General features: G+C 40.1%; 1 protein-coding gene across 1 annotated transcript in view; it reads left to right on the top strand.

The window, feature by feature from the left end:
- The window catches only part of LOC117985161 (uncharacterized), a 56,030-nt gene that overhangs the window by 5,070 nt on the left and 28,307 nt on the right, over positions 1-22,653 (top strand). The window contains exon 2 of the mRNA XM_034971853.2: positions 20,386-20,718. Coding sequence (XP_034827744.1) covers positions 20,386-20,718 — 333 coding nt within the window. The remainder of the gene's footprint in view (positions 1-20,385; positions 20,719-22,653) is intronic.

The following is a 22,653-nucleotide window of genomic DNA, read 5'->3' as shown; positions in this document are numbered from 1 at the left end:
TTTTCAGTCCACTCCTTTACCCGTTGAGCTATTGAGGCTCTGAAAAAATGACTAATATTCCCCTTTCCTCTCCAACTAAGCGTCAGGCTTGTGCTAGGAGTAGGTACGACAATAGCGCAACGGGCGGGGTTTGAACCGTCGACCATTCAGTTTTCAGTCCACTCCTTTACCCGTTGAGCTATTGAGGCTCTGAAAAAATGACTAATATTCCCCTTTCCTCTCCAACTAAGCGTCAGGCTTGTGCTAGGAGTAGGTACGACAATAGCGCAACGGGCGGGGTTTGAACCGTCGACCATTCAGTTTTCAGTCCACTCCCTTACCCGTTGAGCTATTGAGGCTCTGAAAAAATGGCTAATATATTCCCCTTTCCTCTCCAACTAAGCGTCAGGCTTGTGCTAGGAGTAGGTACGACAATAGCGCAACGGGCGGGGTTTGAACTGTCGACCATTCAGTTTTCAGTCCACTCCCTTACCTGTTGAGCTATTGAGGCTCTGAAAAAATGGCTAATATATTCCCCTTTCCTCTCCAACTAAGCGTCAGGCTTGTGCTAGGAGTAGGTACGACAATAGTGCAACGGGCGGGGTTTGAACCGTCGACCTTTCGGTTTTCAGCCCACTTCTTTACCGGTTGAGCTATTGAGGCTCTATAGTCTCTCTGATAGTCTGATGAATTGGGCTCTCATTATCATTCGAATGATGCAAAACCAAAGATGGTAAAGACAATGATTGAGTGATTTCTCTTAGACAAATCACGGTGACTTGTTGATTTACTATTGCCAAAATGAATCAAACTTTATTTTTAAAGCAATTAAGTAGGTATTAAATCGATAAACGAATAAGTGCAACTGTTAAATAAAGTATAATACCGTGTCAATTTTAAATGAACGGTATTTGAAACGGTAGTTAATTTGTGTGAAGTGTTTGAACGACCTCTTGCAGCGTGTCTTGTAACTATAGCACGCGACAGGTTGGAGTGGCAGTCGGGGTGGGGACGTCCCGCACACCCGCACAGCCCCGCGCTAACCCCGTGCGGGATAACGCGGGTGACGTGCGGGTGTGCGGGGCGTCCCCGCGCTTCAAACGGCATACCCCGATTGGCATCTGCCGCAGACTATATACCTAGTTTGTGACTAGAGGAGTTTATTTGTAGTGCGCACCAAACAAATCCGTCCGTCTGTCTGTCAAAACGGACGGACAGCGGAGTCTTAATAATAGGGTCCCGTTTGCAACCTCCTGCAAAAATCCTATTACAATGTAAAGGATTATTTAAATGATAAGCAAGCTTGGGAATGAGTTGCTTAACGACTTTGTGATAGTTCTAATAAGTTTCAATAATTTTGTAAAGTGGTGATAATAAAAAGAATACCCGGCTGAGTTTGTTGTGGGCTCTTCTCAGACCTGGGCGCGTTTGGAACCCTCGTAGCTTTAGTTTTAAGTTTGCGTTATAATTATCACCACTATATCTTACAAATCTAACACTATACCAGACAATCAATAAGAGTAATTTATTACCTATTTTGAATAAATCATTTGACTTTGACTTTGACTTTGACTTTGAAACCTTCGGGTACGGAATCCTAACAAAGGCTAGAAGATGTCCTATGTTAACTAGTTTTTCGCTCCTTAAAAGTTCAGTCCGTTTTTTAACCAGCCTTACAACTTGGCATAACCAGAATAGTATCGAAATCAACTAAATTATTTCTATATCCATTGTATACCTATAGTTCGCGACAGGTTGAGATGGCAATCGGGGTAGGAACGCCCTGCACACCCGCACAGCCCCCGCGCTAACCGGGTGCGGGCGAGCGCAGGAGACATGCGGGTGCACGGGGCGTCCCTCCGCCTCATAACCCGATCGCCATCTCGACCTGACGCGTACTATACCTACTATTAACAGTAGGCAGCTATTATCGGCAGCTGCCTTGGGAAGCAGGTTTCACATCCTGTGTCGGTACACCGATCGCTTTTTGAACGTAACTCGGTAGATACAGTAATTTTCTTAAATCGTTAAGGCGAGTCACCGAGGCTAACCGGAAAAAACTGGTTTGCTAGATCAAACGTTTTAGGTATTTACTATTAAATAATGGCCTTGCTAAAAATATACAATATACCTAAAGACATTGTCTGAAGAATGTGCTACTTTGATACACAATAGGAAGTACTTCACTCGATCAAATAAAATCTTGAAATAAGCCGAAATAAAAGTCTAAAACGAATTATTTAATACTAAAATTTCTGACTTGGCAAACAATTTTTATATGGAAATATTTGTCTTTAAGTACTACAGAGAACCTGCTAAATTTTGGTTTTCAACAGGACTTCTATAATTTATAAAATTCAAATTTAACGTTTGAAACACAGAATTTGAACGTTGCCAAGCGTTTTACTTTAAAGCCGCGCTGCCCGCCTCGGTGACTCGCCTTAAGGCGAAATGGGATTGAAGTTGTACACGGGTGCTCTCTGACGCGTTGCGCGACCGAGAGCGGCTGGGGTGGCTGGGCCGCCCGAGCGCAAATTAGTTGCACGCTTTTTATAAATATTTACATTCGTCATCTTAAGTGTTTAATTTAGACCAAAATTGCCCTTTGTATCATTTCATTTAGAATAATATCTTAGGAGATATCACGAAATTAAAATAATGGCAACGGCCGCGGCAGTCTGGCAGGGACAGGAGTGTAGAAAGTGCGTAGAGATGCGCGAGGGGCGCAACGGATTGACGTGATTTTTTTACGAGCGTGACATAGGCTGTTTTGATACCAGAAAATCAAAGAGTACCCACGGGATTTTTAAAAACCTTAATCTACGCGGATGAAGTCGCGGATATCAGCTAGTTGTCTTATAAAGAAGGCTGTGGACAATCGCATCTAAGGCTCATAGTTAGCGACCTGTCTCGGATTCATCCATATGTCTTCACTCATCAAGCAGTGAGGAATTTTGGACGACAAGACACCTCGAAGCTTCCCGAACGCTGCCCAACCGAGTTTGATGCGGCATTTAACCTCTGTCTCGAAATTAGACCTACGAAGCTGGATTGTGTCGCGGGTCACAGCTGAAAATCAGCGTCCTGCATCTAATGCGTGTTAACGCATATTATGATGCAGGACATTATGCTGAGCACACCCATTTGTGGTGGTGACACAGATGATTTTTTTTATTTTATTTTTATTGAGATACAAGTTAGCCCTTGACTGCAATCTCACCTGATGGTAAGTGATGATGCAATCTAAGATGATAGCGGGCTAACCTGGAAGGGATATGGCAGTTTTTATTAAACCCGTACCCCTTTGGTTTCTACACGGCATCGTACCGGAACGCTAAATCGCTTGGCGGCACGGCTTTGCCGGTAGGGTGGTAACTGGCCACGGCCGAAGCCTTCCACCAGACCAGACCAGAAATTTAGAAATTATAAAATTCCAAACCCCTGCCAGGAATCGAACCCGGGACCTCCCACTAATAAGACCACAGCGGTCACGACTGCGCCAGGGAGGTCGTCGAAAATGTTACATTTGTACTTTGTTTTTATCTGTGACACCAACAACAAATACAGTGCGACAAGGCTATCTTGGCACGTGGCGAAAATCGGATTTAACGTTGCCATCAAGTGTCCCCCTTTGTTCTTGTATGAATACTAGCTTATGCTCGCGACTTCGTCCGCGTGGACTACACAAACTTCTAACCACTATTTCACCCCGTTAGGGGTTGTATTTTCAAAAATCCTTTCTTAGCGGATGCCTACGTTATAATAGCTACCTGCATGCCAAATTTCAGCCCGATCCGTCCAGTAGTTTGAGCTGTGCGTTGATAGATCAGTCAGTCAGTCACCTTCCTTTTATATTATATATAGATTGTAAGCCTTTGTTCTCCAACAGCGCCCCCCTGTCAATGTCATTCAAGTGCCAAGAGAGCCTTGTCGCACTGTAAATGCATTTTCTGTCTTTCAGTAGGTATACCTATTAAGAGTGATTCTTAAATAAAATAAAATAAAATAAAAATCTTGTCTCTGTCAATGTCATTCAAGTGCCAAGAGAGCCTTGTCGCACTGTAAATGCATTTTCTGTCTTTCAGTAGGTATACCTATTAAGAGTGATTCTTAAATAAAATAAAATAAAATAAAATCTTTTTTATTCAAATAAACTTTTCGAAATTTTCGAATAGTCGGATGCATCTACCACTGGTCCGGAATGCCTTTCCTACCGAGAAGAACCAGCAAGAAACTCGGCGGTTGCTCTTTTCAAATATTATTTGATATAGGTACAAGATTCGTGTTTGGTGGTAACATTCTAAGCTGGCACCAGGTGGCACAGCGACCAATTATACAGCTTTTATATTAAAATCCGGTTAGCTGGCTTGTCGAGTTATGCTGTTACGAGTAACTAAATGCAAACAGAAAGCCGGTTTTACCTTTTTAGTGATCTAATATCTTTCACTAATCCAGCACGAAGATTTCACACGTTATAATCAATGCGATAATTAATTATTATCATCGATATTTATTATTATTATCGATATTTATTATACATATATATAATATATAGGTCGTCGAAATGAAGAAAGAAATCTGCTGAAAGTTATTGAATTAAAGATAAGGCCTATGTTAATTAATATGATACATGTTCTGAATTCTGATATCAAAAATTCTGAATTCATTTATGGAATACGCATGGCTAACTCTTCCACGATATGTAAACGATAAAAAACGATAAAAAAGCTTGGATTTGACTCGCTCCAGCAATGCACGGGGCTGCAATGGCTTGTATGGTACGGTATAATAACATTGTAAATTGAAAAATTAAAAAGAGCAACCGCCGAGTTTCTTGCTGGTTCTTCTCGGTAGGAACGGCATTCCGAACCAGTGGTAAATTAAAACTACCTGACTATTCATAAGCACTTTTAAAAAGTTTACATGAATAAAAAAACATTCTATTCTATTCTAATCCACGATATGTGTTTCCTACCAACTACAACCCGGGTATCTTTAAAACAAGAGTGAATAGGCATCTTCTAGGTAAACGCGTCCCATCTTAGGCCGCATCACTTTCCATCAGGTGTGATTGCGGTCAAGCGTTTGCTTATAATGAATATAAAAAAAATAAAAAATAAAATAGAAGAATAGAATAGAATATATTTTTATTCAAGTAAACTTTTACAAGTGATTTTGAATCGTCAAATAATTTTACCACTGGTTCGGAACGTGTGGGAACTGGGAAGTACCAGATATAAACCGTCTTACTGTAAACCTATTGTAGAGTAGTCGATACTTTCCATCGCATCGCACGATGCATAGTCAATGTTGACACAACTGTAGGCAGGCTGGTTTACAGTAAAGTGTACGACGTACTTCCCACCAGTGGCGTGCACAGGGTTTGAAGCCAGGGTAGGCATTAGTTAGGTGAGAACCTGTTTACTGGCAGGTCATAATGAAAATTACAAAAAAAATAAAAACCGACTTCGTTACATAAAGACTAAAAATTGAAAAATAATTTAATTTATTACCGAATATATTATGTATACAAGAGTTAATATAGTTCCATAATAATACTTTTTGGTGCCGGTGCCAATTAGCTTTAGCTGCGCGAATCGTCTAGACTTCATATTTTTATGGGACTCCACAATGGTACCTCATTGGCACCGACCCCAAAAAATATTATTATGGAACTATATTAACTCTTGTATACATAATATATTCGGTAATAAATTAAATTATTTTTCAATTTTTAGTGTTTATGTAACGAAGTCGGTTTTTATTTTTTTTGTAAAATTTTTTTATTTCACAATTTTTAGTGGCCCCATGGAATTATGCTATGACTGGTTAAAAATCTACTGTTTACTAAGCTATTACACCGATCGCGAGCAATTTACTCTTATCCGTTGAGGAGTTCCAGTATCTATCTTCGAAGATGTTCATCAGATCTTCACCAAATTGAAATGGGACCAACTTTGAAATATACCCTTTCAAACAAAAAAAGAATTTTCAAAATCGGTCCAGGCGTTTTTGAGTAATCGGGGAACATATATAAAAAAAAAATAAAAAAAAAAGATTCCGACGAATTGAGAACCTCCTCCTTTTTTTGAAGTCGGTTAAATATGCATTAAGCTATTACAAATGGGGTAAGCAGTGCATTTATGCCTCTATGACCTGCACGCCACTGCTTCCCACGTGTATACATTACCTACCTACTAGCTTCTATCTGTGGCTTCGCGGTTTGACTCATCCTGATATGAACGAACAAACTTCTGTTAAAGCCTCAATATACTATCTGTATAACCTCAATAGCTCAACTGTTAAAGGTGTGGACTGAAATTCGAAAGGTCGCCGGTTCAAACCCCGCCCGTTGCACTATTGTCGTACCTACTCCTAGCACAAGCTTCACGCTTAGTTGGGGAGGAAAGGGGAATGTTAGTCAAGGGTCATGGCTAATATTCTTTTATAAAAAAAAAAAAAAAAGGTTACACCCCACAGTCCACACTAGGGTTTCTATCGGAACGGTGCCACTTTGGCCCTATTACTAAGCCTCCGCTGTCCGTTAGTCCGTCCGTCTGTCTGTCACCGGGTCGTATCTTGCAAACCGTAATACCTAGATAGAGAGTTGAAATTTTCACAGAATGTGTATTTCTATTGCCGCTATTTCTATTCCGTAGGGGAAGGACGTAGCTAGTTTTTATCCCGGAAAATCAAAGAGTTCCCACGGGATTTTCGAAAAACCTACATCCACGCAGGCGAAGTCGCGGGCATCGTCTATAGTGCTGAATAAAGTATGATGGTGACAATCAAATTTTTTGTACAGGAAAACATTGTGAAAAAAACTACATATCTGGCAGTTCTCTTTAATTTTCCCAAAGGCGTGAGAAGTCTGCCAATGCCAAGAAGGGTTCCCTTCTGACTCAGCAAGTAATCAGTACCCATATTATAAATGTGAAAGTGTGTTTGTTTATTGGTTTGTCGGTTTGTTGGTTTGTCCTTCAATCACGTCGCAACAGAGCAACGGATCGACGTGATTTTTGCATGGGTAGGTATAGTTAAAGACCTGGAGAGTGACATAAGCTACTTTTTATCCCGGGAAATCAAAGAGTTCCCACGGGTTTTTTAAAATCTAAAATCGCGTACGAAGTCCCGGGCATCAGCTAGTAAATAAATAAATTTTAAATATTTTTTTTCTTATCTTATCTGCAAGGAGACTTATGTTCAGTAGTGCGCCGGCGATGAGTTGAGATGATGATGCTGAGTGAAACCTCAACGAATGTACATTAGTTTCAGGGATTAAAGCAAATAAACGTGCAGTACCCGTAGTACAAGATTTTACGTCTCACCAAACCAAACCAAATTCGAGAGTCGAAATACTTCCGCGTTACAGTAAACTGGATCTTAATTGCCTTGTTTTAAAGCTCAAGTTTGTCTACACTTCTACAGCCAGCGCTCCAAGCGGAAACATTGCGAAATTAAAATCAGTGGCATTGAATATTTGACTTCAATTCAAGGCTGTTTAGGTCCATTTTACTGTAACGCGGAAGTATTTCGACTCTCGAATTTGGTTTGGTTTGGTGAGACGTAAAATCTTGTACTACGGGTACATAAATGTATTCCATTGGCATTGGGCAACGGTGTATCTAAACGGTATTGGCAGGCGAAAGTCAATTCTCTAGGCATCGCGTGTAGGCGCTAGTTATTGAAAGTGGCCTGTAGGGGTGTCACTGCTCGCGAGAATTGAAAAATAACCGCACCGCGCGCCACCGTAAGGAATTTCACCCTCACCATCTGGGTGTCTGGTGCACTTCGACCGTCCGCTGCGCCAGATCCTTCTTTCCACGCACGTGCAAACTGTGGAACCAACTCCCATCGGCCCATGTTCCCACTAGATTATAACATGGGGTTATTCAAGGCGCGGACCAACAAATTCCTAAAAGGCCGGCAACGCATCGGCGGCTCCTCTGGTGCTGCAAATGTTCATGGGCGGCGGTAATCACTTAACATTAGGTGACCCGCCTGCTCGTTTGCTCGCTATATCTATTTAAAAAAAAAAAAGAAAAAAAAGGTTTTTAGTAGTAGAGGATTCGAAAATCCAATTCGAAGGTCCAATTTCGAGAAAGAGTTCAGCCGCTTAATCCAACTCTGTTGGGCAGCGTTCAAAAAGCTTCGAGATGTCTTCTTGACTAAAATTCCTCAGTGCTTGAAGACTAAAGTCTTCGAACAGTGCGTGTTGCCAGTGATGACATCCGAGACATGGTCGCTAACTATAGGCCTCATAAGAAAGCTCAGAGTCACTCAGCGGGCGATGGACAGAGCTATGCTTGAAGTTTCTCTACGTGATCAAATCAGTAATGAGGAGAACCGTAGAAGAACTAGAGTAACCGACATAGCTCAACGGGTTGCGAAGCTGAAGTGACAATGGGCAGGGCACATGGGTCGTAAAACCGATAGACGTTGGGGTCCCAAGGTGCTAGAATGGCGACTTTGCACTGGAAGACGTAGAGTTGGAAGACCCCCCACTAAATGGACGGACGACATCAGACGAGTCGCAGGGAGCCGCTGGATTCAGGCGGCGCAAGAATGCGTTCACAATGGATCGGGGACGATAGAACTGATACAGGGTATTCAAGAGCTCTAAAGAATTAGCAGAAAAAGAAAAACTATCCCTATTAGTTATTTAGTTAGGTACTTAGGTTAATTAATATCAGTTGCTTACATAAAGTAACTGTACTCTATAATTAGAAATTATAACAGGAAAACTGATCTTGACTGAACTAATGGTCATAACAAATGATAAAGTAAATGACTACATCTCTCTAGTTAAGTATGAACTATTAATTATATTTTGCTAATTAATCATAATGTAGTTTGCATGCTGTATTAATTAATTATTGTACATAGTGACTACCTCATCCGGCTTCGTCCGCGCGGACTACTTAAATATCAAACCCCTTTTTTACCGCTTGAGGGGTTGAATTTTCAAAAATCCTTTCTTGCACGCCTAATTTCAGCCCGATCGTTCAAGTAGTTTGAGCTGTGCGTTGATAGATAATTCAGCCACCTTTTCATTTTATATGTTTTAGATATTATTATACTTAGATAAGTCATTTCATCGAATCTGTCTGTTAAAAAAAAACTAATTTATTCAAATTTTCCACTAAAAGACCTCTTGTTTACAAAAAGTCTTCCGGATTTTCAGTCAGTTAGCGGAAGTATTTGGGGGCCCACTCCAATACTCTAAAAACCCTACAATGCTTGCTATTTTAATGTATAGATGAATAAATAAATAAATAAATAAATAATCATTTATTTGCAAGAATGTTTGTACAAGAAAGATGGAAATTACACTATAATCAGAGGCCATAACATTCTACTAAATTAATAGTGTGCAAATATTTTTGAGTGACAATTTTAAAAATAATTAATAGTCAGTGAACAAAAAAGAAATTAAATTAATAGTCAAACACAATTTCAAGCAAAATACATAATAATAGATGGGTACAATTTTATAATGTCAAATTTCATTTATCAAAATAAAAAATAAAAAATTAATATATCGACCAAAATCAGAAATTATACCATAGTATTAATATTATCCTCGAAGAACTCATTCACCGCATAATAGCACCTATTTAACAATAGTTGAAACAGTTTTGATTTAAAAATACTTGTATTCAGTTTTTTTAAACTTTCTGGTAACTTATTATAGATGGTAGATAATGGTAGTAAGATTTTGAATATTATGTATAGTTCAAACATTTTGAAAACGCACTCGCCATATTTGCTTTATATGTCAACTGTCATGTCAAAATTACGGTTTTTATCCTTAAATCTAAGGGTAAACCGCTGCGCGCTTGCGGGAGAATGACAGCTACAATGTCACGATCGCAATCATCTCTGATTGGTTAACGCTCGCTCACTATTGGCTACAATGCATTGTTGCAACAAGAATCGCAGCAATTCAGCCAATCAGAACTATTGAGATTGTAATAATGATTGATGCAGGTTTTAGACAATCGCCCTACAGTACTTTTGACATGACAGTTGACGCAAATATGGCAAGTGCGTTCTCAATATTTATGCATTATTATATTAATGTTTGTAATATAGATGAATATTTGGAATTTATAATAATTTTCTAAGAAGTCAATATAGCAATTTATAATTAACTAGATAATGCCCGCGACTTGTTCGCGTGGATTTAGGTTATTTAAATCCCGTAGGAACTGTTTAATTTTCCGGGATAAAAAGTAGCCTATGTCACTTTCGAGGTGAAGGTGAAGGTCAAACGCACTTTCACATTTATAATATGGTATGGGTAATAATACCTAATGATAATATAATCAGTACCCTTATTATAAATGCGAAAGTGTTTGTTTGTTGGTTTGTTGGTTTATTGGTTTGTTGGTTTGTCCTTCAATCACGTCGCAACGGTGCAACGGATTGACGTGATTTTTTGCATGGGTATAGATAAAGACCTGGACAGTGACATAGGCATATTTTTTATCCCGGAAAATCAAAGAGGTCCCACGGGATTTTCAAAAACCTAATTCCACGCGGACTAAGTCGCGGGCATCAGCTAGTACCTAATAAATCATTTATTGTTTCACCAAAATTTTTTTGTTCATTGTTTCAAAAAAATGTTTTACGTGTGTCGACTGTCAAGTGACAACCCTAACGCACTTATAGAGTGATAGAGCTAATAGTTTTTTCTAACGGAAACATTGCGTAGGAAGCTACATGCACAACTGACGTAAATAATTAATTGGATAATGATACGGTGAACAGTTATATAAAACCAAATTAGTGGACTAAGAGCCCGCGAGGGCCAGACCTTCGTTATTTTATAAAAGCTGTGCGCATTGTCCCCAACACAGGGAAGAACGATCAGCGACTATGAAGTTTGGATCGTGGTGGCTTTGGGAGATAACAGCTAACGAAGGTGAAAAAAATCTTACGTCAAAGTATAAAGTCTATTTCTTAATATTTTCTTCGGAATAGTATTAAATTGGAAATCACGTCATGCATCGCCAGAGACTTAGGTAGGGTGAAATCTATAGCGCGCACTCTGCCTTTGCTTAGACTTAAGACAGAGTTAAAACGAGACAGATGTATCTCTCAGATAAATCTGTCTCGTTTTAACTCAATCTTAAGTCTGAGCAAAGTCAAAGTGCGCTCTATAGATCTCTGCCTTAGTGTCGTGGCAACCCCTTCCCAGACGCCCTTACACTCTTATTAATAAACATAGACTCCAGCGGTATTAACTTTATTCCAATTTGTAAGTCTGCAGTAGCTACATTTCGTATTAATAAACATAGAGTAAGGAGGAAGTAAAATAATGCGACTCTACTCTCGGCGTAAAATTTACTCCTCGGTGCCACATGGTTTAACGCCTGACTAAGCATAATCTACGCACAAGTATGCATATTTTGACCATCAGCCATAGCGTTTATGTTTGTTGTGTATGATAATAATCAATAAAATGATATTTGATTAATGATTTGTGTTTTCATATCATAAGTTTGTAACGCAAATTAGCTATGAACTTACCTACAAGATCAATTCAGATTATTTCATTGATAATATGACGTGAAACTGAAGCATTTTCTGGGTAATAAATTAAGTAATTGCCATCAATACTTTACAAATTCCCATGGCTTTGGAGTGCAGCACTCCTGCAGCGTCAGGATTAAATAGTTGGATCCAAACATTTTTATGGTAATATCTCGCGAACTTCCTCTACTAATTAAAAAAAACTATGCAAATCGGTCAGAAACCTCGGAGACATCTGTTTACAAAAACGCGCCGAATTGAGTACCTTCTCCTTTTGGAAAGCCGGTTAAAAATGCAAAACAAAAATGGCGGTGCAAGCTATCAGCTGTGAACTCGCTGTGAAGTCAAGTCGAACCCAAAATACTGTCGACAGTTATAGGTCCAGGTAGAGAAATCGTCTGTCACTGTCACACACAGCATTCAGTTCGTTCGCTGACTCTCTATTTTCACTTTTTAATAAAGGGGCAGCCACACGTGCACGCTTTCATCCCGAAGTAAGGCTGGCATTGTTAAATCCAGGTAGCTCCATATTTATTAATAACGTTGTTAATACTACGTTGGTCCTGGAAGTAACTAGTCCAAGTGTAGCTTAGGATAATGCTTGAAGTAAGCATTTTTTATTAATAAGGGTGATTATAAATGCTTAAGGGTGTCGGGCAGGGGGTTGCCACGATTGCGATACGATGCCACTTTATACTTTGAAGTTAGATTTTTTACACCTTTGTTACCTGTTATCTCCCAAAGCCACCATGATCCAAACTTCATAGTCACTGATCGTTCCTTCCAGTGTTGGGGAAAATACGCCGAGAAACTCGGCTTTTATAAAATAACGAAGGTCTGGCCCTCGCTGGCTCTTTCTCTATTGGTTACACAGAATACTAAACAGACCTCATAGAAGTGGTAAAAGAATATCTTCCCTATCCTACAATTTGATTACGTCACCACGATTCTAAACTAGTGATTCTACGCCTTATCAGTTATTATCAGCCTCGATTAGACCCTAGGTCATTAGGTTTAGGATGCGTCATTTCTTTGTTTAATGCCTGCATTTAAATGCCTACCTAAATACCTAAAGAGAAACCAAATGTCTAGCAATATTCATTAGTATTTGTAGGTCCTTTACATTGTCAGTTAAAATCTTAAGTGTACTTGTTTTAGCAAAATGCTGCAAAATGGTAATAGGGGTCTTAGACTGTAGTAATAGTGTGCCCAAGAACTTTTTGACTCAGCAAACGTTGCTAGAATTCGAGAGTCGAAACACAATAACATCAAAGTAAAATGGACCTAAAGAGCCTTGAATTGAAGTCAAATATTCAGTGCCACTGATTTTAATTTCGCAATGTTTCCGCTTGGAGCGCTGGCTGTAGAAGTGTAGACAAACTTGAGCTTTAAAACAAGGTATTTAAGATCCAGTTTACTGTAACGCGGAAGTATTTCGACTCTCGAATTTGGTTTGGTTTGGTGAGACGTAAAATCTTGTATTACGGGTACTGGTTCCTCCTTTACTTTTCTACCGTTATACCGTAAGGCATCGCCAAGGCCTGCACCCAGTGGCGTGCACAGGGTTTGAAGCCAGGGTAGGCATTAGTTAGGTAGGAGTCTGTTTACTGGCAGGTCATAATTAAAAATATGGTCATAATGATAAATAGCTTACAACTGGGGTAAGCAGTGCATTTATGCCTCTATGACCTGCACGCTACTGCCTGCACCAGTAGGGCGATTGTCTAAAACCTGCATCAATCATTATTACAATCTCAATTGTTCTGATTGGCTGAATTTGTGCGATTCTTGTTGCAACAATGCATTATGGCCAATAGTGAGCGAGCATTAACCAATCAGAGGTGATTGCGATCGTGACATTGTAGCTGTCAAACAACCGCGGTAGAGCCGCAGAACGTAGCCGAAATTCCACGGACACGTACGAAGCGATTTGCTTCCTCGTTTCTAATTCGAACTGCTAGGATACGGAACGCTCTTCCGGCATCACTTCTCCCTCACTTTTATTGTACTTAGGTACCTTGAAGTTAAGAGTGAATAGGCATCTTCTAGACAAGCGCGCTCCATCTTGAGCTGCCTACGTCATAATAGCTATCTGCATGCCAAATTTCAGCCCGATCCGTCCAGTAGTTTGAGCTGTGCGTTGATAGATCAGTCAGCCAGTCAGTGTGTATGTATGTAACCTATGATCATGCCGGGTTGCTTCGGGGATATCCCCTCGGCTCCTGTCGTGACGATATAATTGTCGCGCGGTTAACACATAAATAATAATGTCACCTATAAAATATATATATATATATATATATGTGTGTATGTGCATGTGCGTATACATATATGTGTATGTATATGTATTGTCTGTTCTTTGTTTTTTTTTTTTTTGTAAAATATTTAGGTAGTATATTATAATATAGTACTTAATATTATTTATTTATAATCTTTTTTTAATGATATAAGTAGGCATGATGTAATGCGCAGACGTACGCATTGAGGGTCAAACCTCTGTGGTTTTTACAATGCGTGCTACCTATTATGTGTAATTTTCTCTGGTATGTTAAAAAAAAAAAAAGTCACCTTTTTCCTTTTATATATTTAGATACCCTATCTATTTTGATTTACCCCACAATCATAGTCCACTTTAATACTATCTTAATAATAAATAGTTTAGTAACATATTCTGTCTGTCGTAAATTCGTAATATAAACAGATTTTGTTTCGATTACTTTTAGGAATCTTATCACATTGTTATCACATTGTTAGCTACTATCAGTCAATCCTTATCAGTCGAAACTCAAATCACACTTGGGTACTTGGTACTTGCTTTTAGTTTTATTTTAGCGTTTGAACTATCGTGAGTGATAAAGGGCCCCGGATGGGTTCGAAACTGGTCGGGCTAACGTCGACTGGACACGTGAGTATAGCCGTAGAAATATACTATACTAGCTGCCCCGGCGAACTTCGTACCGCCTAACAGTCAATTCTTTTTCAGGAATTTTTTAAAAAAAATTCTCTACGTAAGAACTATCCCCGTACCTACTTCAAGGAATATTATGAAAATGAAAAAAGAATTAGCGAAACCGGTTCAGCTGTTCTCGAGATTTGCGATCAGCAACACATTCAGCGATTCATTTTTATATAAAAGGAAAAGGTGACTGACTGACTGACTGACTGACTGACTGACTGATCTATCAACGCACAGCTCAAACTACTGGACGGATCGGGCTGAAATTTGGCATGCAGGTAGCTATTAAGACGTAGGCATCCGCTAAGAAAGGATTTTTGAAAATTCAACCCCTAAAGGGGTGAAATAGGTCTTTGAAATTTATGTAGTCCACGCGGACGAAGTCGCGAGCATAAGCTAGTTTTTATATATAGAAAGAAGATAAATCATAACCCTTCCTTTTGGCTTTGCCGTAGTCGGGTAAAAATTGCTTGCTATTGTTTGTGAATTATTTTAAAATAGAATTTTATACAGACAAATCCGCGGGCGTTCGCCAGGCTCGCGATAATAATAACATTAATTAGTATCAATTATAAGTTTTATGTGTTTTGTATCTAAGACCATGGCCCCGCATTATCGCGCGACATTGCGTTTTATTGGCTCCACAACAGTTCAATGTTGCAGATTTCACCATCTTTATGCCTATATAATTCTACATTATTCCATTTTACGACTTCTAAAGTTATCCTTTTCACCCTTGGGCCCTGACCCAAAAAGAGGGGTTTTAACATCAATATAAATGACAAGATATGGTCAAGCGAATAATTTCACGGTTTAGGAACCAAATAAACCATGGCCCCGCATTATCGCGCGACATTGCGTTTTATTGGCTCCACAACGGTTCAATGTTGCAGATTTCACCATCTTTATGCCTATATAATTCTACATTATTCCATTTTACGACTTCTAAAGTTATCCTTTTCACCCTTGGGCCCTGACCCAAAAATAGGGGTTTTAGCATCAATATTAAATGACAAGATATGGTCAAGCGAACAAAATTTTTCAATGTTTAGGAAAATCAGCACCACCTCTTAGATACTAATGAATGACCCGTTTGAAATCCAAATCCAGACGTCACTGAGGTTGCATTGGTGCTATAGCACCAATGAGTCGGTGCCATTTTGTTTGTTCAATAGCCCTGTCCATACGAAGTCTCCCTACTAAAATTGCTGTGCCCCAACGGGGTTTCAATATTGTAATTATAAAAATAATCCATACTAATATTATAAATGCGAAAGTGTGTCTGTCTGTCTGTCTGTCTGCCAGCTTTTCACGGCCCAACCGTTCAACCGATTTTGATGAAATTTGGTACAGAGTTAGCTTATATACCGGGAAGGACATAGGCTACTTTTCATCCCGGAAAATTAATGAGTTCCCATGGGATTTCTAAAAACCTAAATCCGCGCGTACGAAGTCGCATCAGTTAGTTGTTTAATAATTTATATAATCAATATTGGAATGCATGAATAATGAATGAAATGAAATGAAAAGTAATATATATATATAATATATATATAAGTAAATGGGTTTTAAAATTTGACCCCTAATCTCAGAAATCAGAATAAATTATAACTAGTAGACGTGCTGATGTGATGACGTGATGACTCTTGGCCACTCCCAAAAAAAAAAATTGCTGCCTACAGCTGACATCTCACTTTTGCTCTATGTTGGTAATTTAAAAAAAAAGTCATGAATAAAAGTCATTGATGTCCTTGGTCAATTGCTAAAATTTTCGAAAAAATGACGAAAAAATACTCCTGTAGTACGGAACCCTTCGGTTTTTAAGCTAGTTTAGCTTTCCCTTCCAAAGATTTAGATCACGGAACTGGACATTGGGCCAAAGTGCGAGTCAGGCTCGCGCACTGAGGGTTCCGTACTACAGGCGTATTTTTTCGTCATTTTGCACGATAAATCAAAACTATTATGCATATTATAAATAAATAAAAATCTGTACAAGTAAAGCCCTTTCATATGATACCCTACTTGGTAAATGAATCTAACTTTGAAAGTTGAAAATACTAATATTTGTTCATGAACACATTTTTTTTTCAGGATGTAACCACAAATTCACGGTTTTCGGATTTTTCCCCTTAAGTGTGCTATGAGACTTACCTACCTGCCGAATTTCATGATTCTAGGTCAACGGGAAGTAGGTACCCTGTAGGTTTCTTGACAGACAGACAGACAACAAAGTGATCCTATAAGGGTTTCGTTTTTCCTTTTGAGGTCCCTAAAAAGTTGCACATCAGAAACAATAGTTAAGATGATATTAAAAAAAAAAGACCGACGAATTGAGAACCTCCTCCTTTTTTTGAAGTCGGTTAATAAAGGGTAACAATAGTGGGAGTCGGTCACGTCTGGTCCATTGTTCTGTAACCGTGTCAATAGATGACTATCTAAGTAGGCTGTGACATGTTGGAAATAACTCTGCCGATGCGGCTTGTACGAGTTACCACTTACCAGCCACTGTGTTACGAGAGCCGGTGTAACACGCTTGGGAGAATGGGCCATTCAGATGTTACTAGTGAACTTACAAATGCACATTTAACTAGGGCAGACTTCAAATTCATACTATCTTATTAACTTTTAGTAAGAACTCTTGTGTTTTCCATATTTCTTTACGGAGTTTAGACGTGGACTCTTAAAGCCGCTGATAGGAAAAGAATTGATGCTTTCGAGGTGTGGTGTTGGCGACGCATGCTCAACATATCGTGGACTGAACATAGAACCAACGTCTCAAGCTAATAATAAAAATAAGGCTTTCTAACATCTGTCTGCGGAGGACCCTCGAGTACTTCGGTCACATCGCAAGGAAGGACGCCAGCAATATTGAAAAATTCTGGGCCCTGGGAAGATCGAAGGAAAAAGACCCCGCGGACGTAGCCCGAGACGTTGGGTAGACCAAATAAAAGAGCCGGTCGACACACCTATCTGCAATGCAATCCACGCGGCGCGAAACAGAGGAAAATGGAAAAACATCGTAGCAAAGATTATATCAAAAGGGAGCCACGATCCTCAAAATTGAGGGAGCGACGCAGGAAGATTAACTTTTAAGGGGACTCAGTTCGGTGCTTTCTCCATACAAACGTAGGAGGGAAAATATAACAATATTCGATATTGTACGCACAAAACTAAGAATTATATTGATTTATCTCGTCATTATCTAGGTTCAATGATATCTAAAACATTGAAAAAAATATTGATTTAAAAGTTACAAGCCTCAAAAGATTCCTATTTTAACACTAAATTTATGACAACTTTGGGCGTAAATAAATAAGATTAGGGATATGAAAATTGTAAAACAATTTATCATTAGACTTAGTTTATTTATTCATTAGTTGAAATAACTTTACTTTGCAAACATAAATTCAGTAGTTTTTTCTCAAAAATACTTTTCCTAAACCTTTTTCGCGCGCTTGATTTCAGTGATAATCATCGTGCCTCTCAACTTTCTCATACAATGTCAAGTGAAAAGCAAACACGTTACCCACGTGCGCTGCCAATTTCGGTCGAGCGTCCTGCGTCACCTTAAGTAGATGAAACGTGGACACTGACAGTTGGCCTTTTCCACCAGTTTAAAGTCGCTCAGCGTGCTATGGAGCGGGTTATGTTGGGTGTCTCTCTGAGAGACAAAATCCGTAATGAGGAAATCCGTCGGAGAACCAAAGTGACTGACATAGCTCAACGAGTTATCCAGCTGAAGCTGGTAAATTAAAACTACCTGACGATTCATAAGCACTTTTAAAAAGTTTAAATGAATAAAAAAACATTCTATTCTATTCTATTGAAGTGGCAGTAGGCAGGCCACGTCTGCCGCAGAACCGATGGCCGCTGGGGCAGACGTGTTCTGGAGTGGAGACCGCGTATCGGCAAGCGCAGTGTGGGACGACCTCCAACCCGCTGGACTGACGACCTTAAGAAGGTAGCGGGAAGTGGGTGGATGAGGAAGGCAGAGGAAGGAGGAGGAGGTGGTGACGCGCTCTTGGGAAGGCCTATGTCCAGCCGTGGACGCAAACAGGCTGATTGATTGATTGATTGATTATTTGATAAGTAGATGATGCCCTTCCGCCAATCTTCTTGCTTGCTTGATGCTTCTTTACGTCTTCTTTTTGGGAGGTCAGGGGTTCGATCCCGGTCACGCACCACTAACTTTATATGATGAACTTTATGTCTACTCTAGGCAGAATTAACACATATCATTATGAAATACTAGACCAATTTGTCCTGTGCAACTAGTAACGTGATATGGTTAACCGCAAATATAGCGAAGTGACCGCAAGGGTCGATAACCTATGTGCTATTGAGGTAGGTTATACATTTATTGAACTCTCATCATGACCTAGGCGTCTTCGTCATGAACCGATAGACGTCCACTGCTGGACGTCTTTTGTAGGGGCCTCCGCACGCCACGCTCTTGCGCCGCTAGAATTCAGCGGGTCCCTGCGATTCTTCTGTCGTTTTTTTTTTTATTCGTTATAGGCGCACGCTTGACCACGATCACACCTGATGGGAAGTGATGATGTGGTCTAAGATGGGACGCGTTTGCCTAGGTGCCTATTCACTCTTGTTTTAAACTTGTTGTCTTGTTTGTCCACTTACAGCCGTACTCAGAGTCGCTAATCGTTACTTAAGATTGGTTCAAACGAGTCACATTTATGTGAGAGACATTCATAGCTCTGTCTCGTTTTAACTAAACTTAAGTAACAATTAAGCGACTCTGAGTACGGCTGTTAGTGGAGGGTCTTTCAAGTTTCAACGCTGTGCTTTCCGGTGCGAGATCACCATTTCAGCATCTTGGGGTCTCAAAGTCTTGTTACTAGACAATTACCTATTACTTCCTACATCCATGCTTACTATAATAACTAGCTAACTCGCGTGCTCTCATTCGCCATTTTCTTTTTTTCTAGACTGGTTTCGGCAGACGTATATATACGTCGCCGGCCCACTACTGAGAACGGGTCTCAGGGTAGACAAGCAGAGCATTAGGCAATAGTCTACCACGCTGACCAAGTGCGCTGTGCGTATTGGCAGACTCCACACGCCTATGAAACAATAGCTAGTTAGTCGGTTACTACGTTTTATATGGAGTAAAATATTACAAGATATATATGTATGAAAAGGAGAGTGTGCAGCTATTATAAAGTCATCTAATCCATCAAGCGGACCCGGCGTCTGTCCATTGTTTACAATAGTTCACTTCCGACGCGTGACTGACATGCTAATGGGTTTGGAAAGTTCTCCTTATTGAACGTCTTTGGTGCCTGAGAGTTCTTCATAATGCTCTCAAAGGTGTGTTAAGTCTGCCAATCCACAATACCTCAATAGCTCAGGTTAGAGGAGCGGACTGAAATCCGAAAGGTCCCAAGTTCAAACCCCACCCGTTGCACTATTGTCGTACCTACTCCTAGCACAAGCTTTGCGCTTTGTTGGAGAGGAAAGCGGAATATTAGTCATCATTGGCCTTATACCCTTCTCATTTTGTGAGAAGACCTGTTCTCAGTAGTGAGCCGGCGAGAAGTTGATCATGATGAATGATGGGTAGTGAATAGTGATAGAGTTACCACTACATTTACTACATTTGACTATAAAGTCTAGGTAGGCTATGAAAAGACTATTTTTCTTTCATGTCACGTCACCCCTACAGTCTAATAGCGTTTCCACCTTAGACTGCCTCACGATGTGTTCCTTCACCGTTAAAGCAAGTGATATTTAATTAATTAAAACGCACATAACTCCGAAAAATTAGATGTGCGTGCCCGGGATCGAACCGGGACCTCCGATTAGAAGGCGGACGTTCTAACCTCTAGGCTATCACAGTTTTTTCTGCCATCAACCAATGATCCAAAATTTAATGATGTTTTCCTTTTTTTCAGGACCAGAAGATCTACGACGAACCATGCGAGGTCTCCCGTCCCCCGACCCCAGAGATACCCAAAACAGAATTCCAAAAACTGAGGCAAAACTTCGAAAACGCCTCCCAAAAACTGAGAATTGTGCAAGAGAAACCAGTGACCCTACCGCCTAAGCCGATTTTGAGCAAAAAAGTTTGGAAGTCCACGGAGAATGTTTCCGACGACTTCAGGAAGGCGAAGAGAGCAGTGGAGAAGAAGTTCGCAACTGAAACTAAGCGGTATAAGAAGAATGATGCCAAAATGTTGTTCAGTTTGCCCAAGAAGGAGACCCAGTTGGACGTGGATAGAGAAAATGTGAGTAACTATAAATATAGGGGCGGGTCAGCTAGTCTTCTAAATATATAAAAGGAAAAGGTGACTGACTGACTGACTGACTGACTGACTGACTGACTGACTGACTGATCTATCAACGCACAGCTCAAACTACTGGACGGATCGGGCTGAAATTTGGCATGCAGATAGCTATCATGACGTAGGCATCCGCTAAGAAAGGATTTTTGAAAATTCAACCCCTAAGGGGGTGAAATAAGGGTTTGAAATTTGTGTAGTCCACGCATACGAAGTCGCGAGCATAAGCTAGTCTACCTATATCCCTACTTTCATACTAATATTATAAATGCGAAAGTGTGTCTGTCTGTCTGTCTGCTAGCCTTTCACGGCCCAACCGTTCAACCGATTTTGACGAAATTTGGTACAGAGATAGCTTGCATCTCGGGGAAAGACATAGGCTACTTTTTATCCCGGAAGAACAAAGAGTTCCCACGGGATTTTCAACAACTTAAATCCACGCGAACGAAGTCGCTCGCATCATCTAGCATCTGAATATAAAATTCAAAGTCCTGACTGACTGACTGACTGACTGACTTATTATATCAACGCACAGCCTAAACCGCGCGCTGGTCCTAGAGACATGAAATTTTGAGGGTGTGTTCTTTGTAAAGAGCAGGTATACACTAAGAAAGGATTTTTCGAATATCCACCCTTAAGTGGGTTAAATGGGGGATGCAATTCCGTCATTTTGAAGTTATGTGCATTATTTGCTTTAACGGTGAAGGAAAACATCGTGAGGAAACCTGCATGCCTGAGAGTTCTCCATAATGTTCTCAAAGGTGTGTGAAGTCTACCAATCCGCACATGGCCAGCGCGGTGGACTATGGCCAAAGCCCTTCTCACTCTGAGAGGAGACAGATCATGATGACGATGAATCTGAGTGATGAAAATTCGAAGCTCTTAAAATAAGAATCAGCCCTAACCCTTGCTAGTGCATTTAATTGCTCCCAGATGTTAAAGTACTTTAATTACAATAGTTCTTTGTTTATCTCGAGCATGTGAGATTGTCTGCATTTAGTTATTACTCATTAGGAAGTATATGAATCAGTACAATAATAAATATTATTTGTATCAGTTATTGACATTAAAGGAAACTGGTTAATTAGGGTTCCGTACTACATCATCATCATCAACCGATAGACGTCCACTGCTAGACATAGGTCTCTTGTAGGGACTTCCACACGCCACGGTCTTGCGCCGCCGCCATCCAGCGGCTCCCTGCGACTCGTCTGATGTCTTCCGTCCACCTAGTGGGGAGTCTTCCAATACTGCGTCTTCCGGTGCGAGGTCGCCATTCCAGCATCTTGGGACCCCAACGTCTATCGGTTGTACGAACTATGTACCCTGCCTATTGCCACTTCAGCTTCGCAACCCGTTGAGCTATGTCGGTTACTCTAGTTCTCCTACGGATCTCCTCATTTCTGATTTGATCACGTAAAGAAACTCCAAGCATAGCTCTCTCCATCGCCCGCTGAGTGACTCTGAGCTTTCTTATGAGGCCCATAGTTAGCGACTATGTCTCGGGTCCATATGTCATCACTGGCAACACGCACTGTTCGAAGACTTTGGTCTTCAAGCACTGAGGAGTTTTGGACAAGAAGACATCTCGAAGCTTCCTGAACGCTGCCCAACCTTAAAAATAGTAGTTTTCTGATACTGTTATTAAATAACTCATAACTCTTGAGTTTCAATGTAGGTAGGAAGCACTAACTAGTTTTTATTGAAATAGGAAAGACTATCGACAAAATTGTGTATGGTAGTCAATTGTGAGAATAAAATGGAGAATAATTACCATCACCGTAAATAATTTCTGGCGTAACAGTCAAAAGTTAAAATGTATCCTATTATTACGTAGTGTAAGGTTGAAAGTTCAATACGTCAAATGCTGCATACCGTTGC

This window comes from Maniola hyperantus, chromosome 9 (assembly GCF_902806685.2).
Source record: "Maniola hyperantus chromosome 9, iAphHyp1.2, whole genome shotgun sequence".
NCBI lineage: Eukaryota > Metazoa > Arthropoda > Insecta > Lepidoptera > Nymphalidae > Maniola > Maniola hyperantus.
Note: the sequence above shows the minus strand (reverse complement) of the source record. Positions and strands in the feature narration are given on the sequence as shown.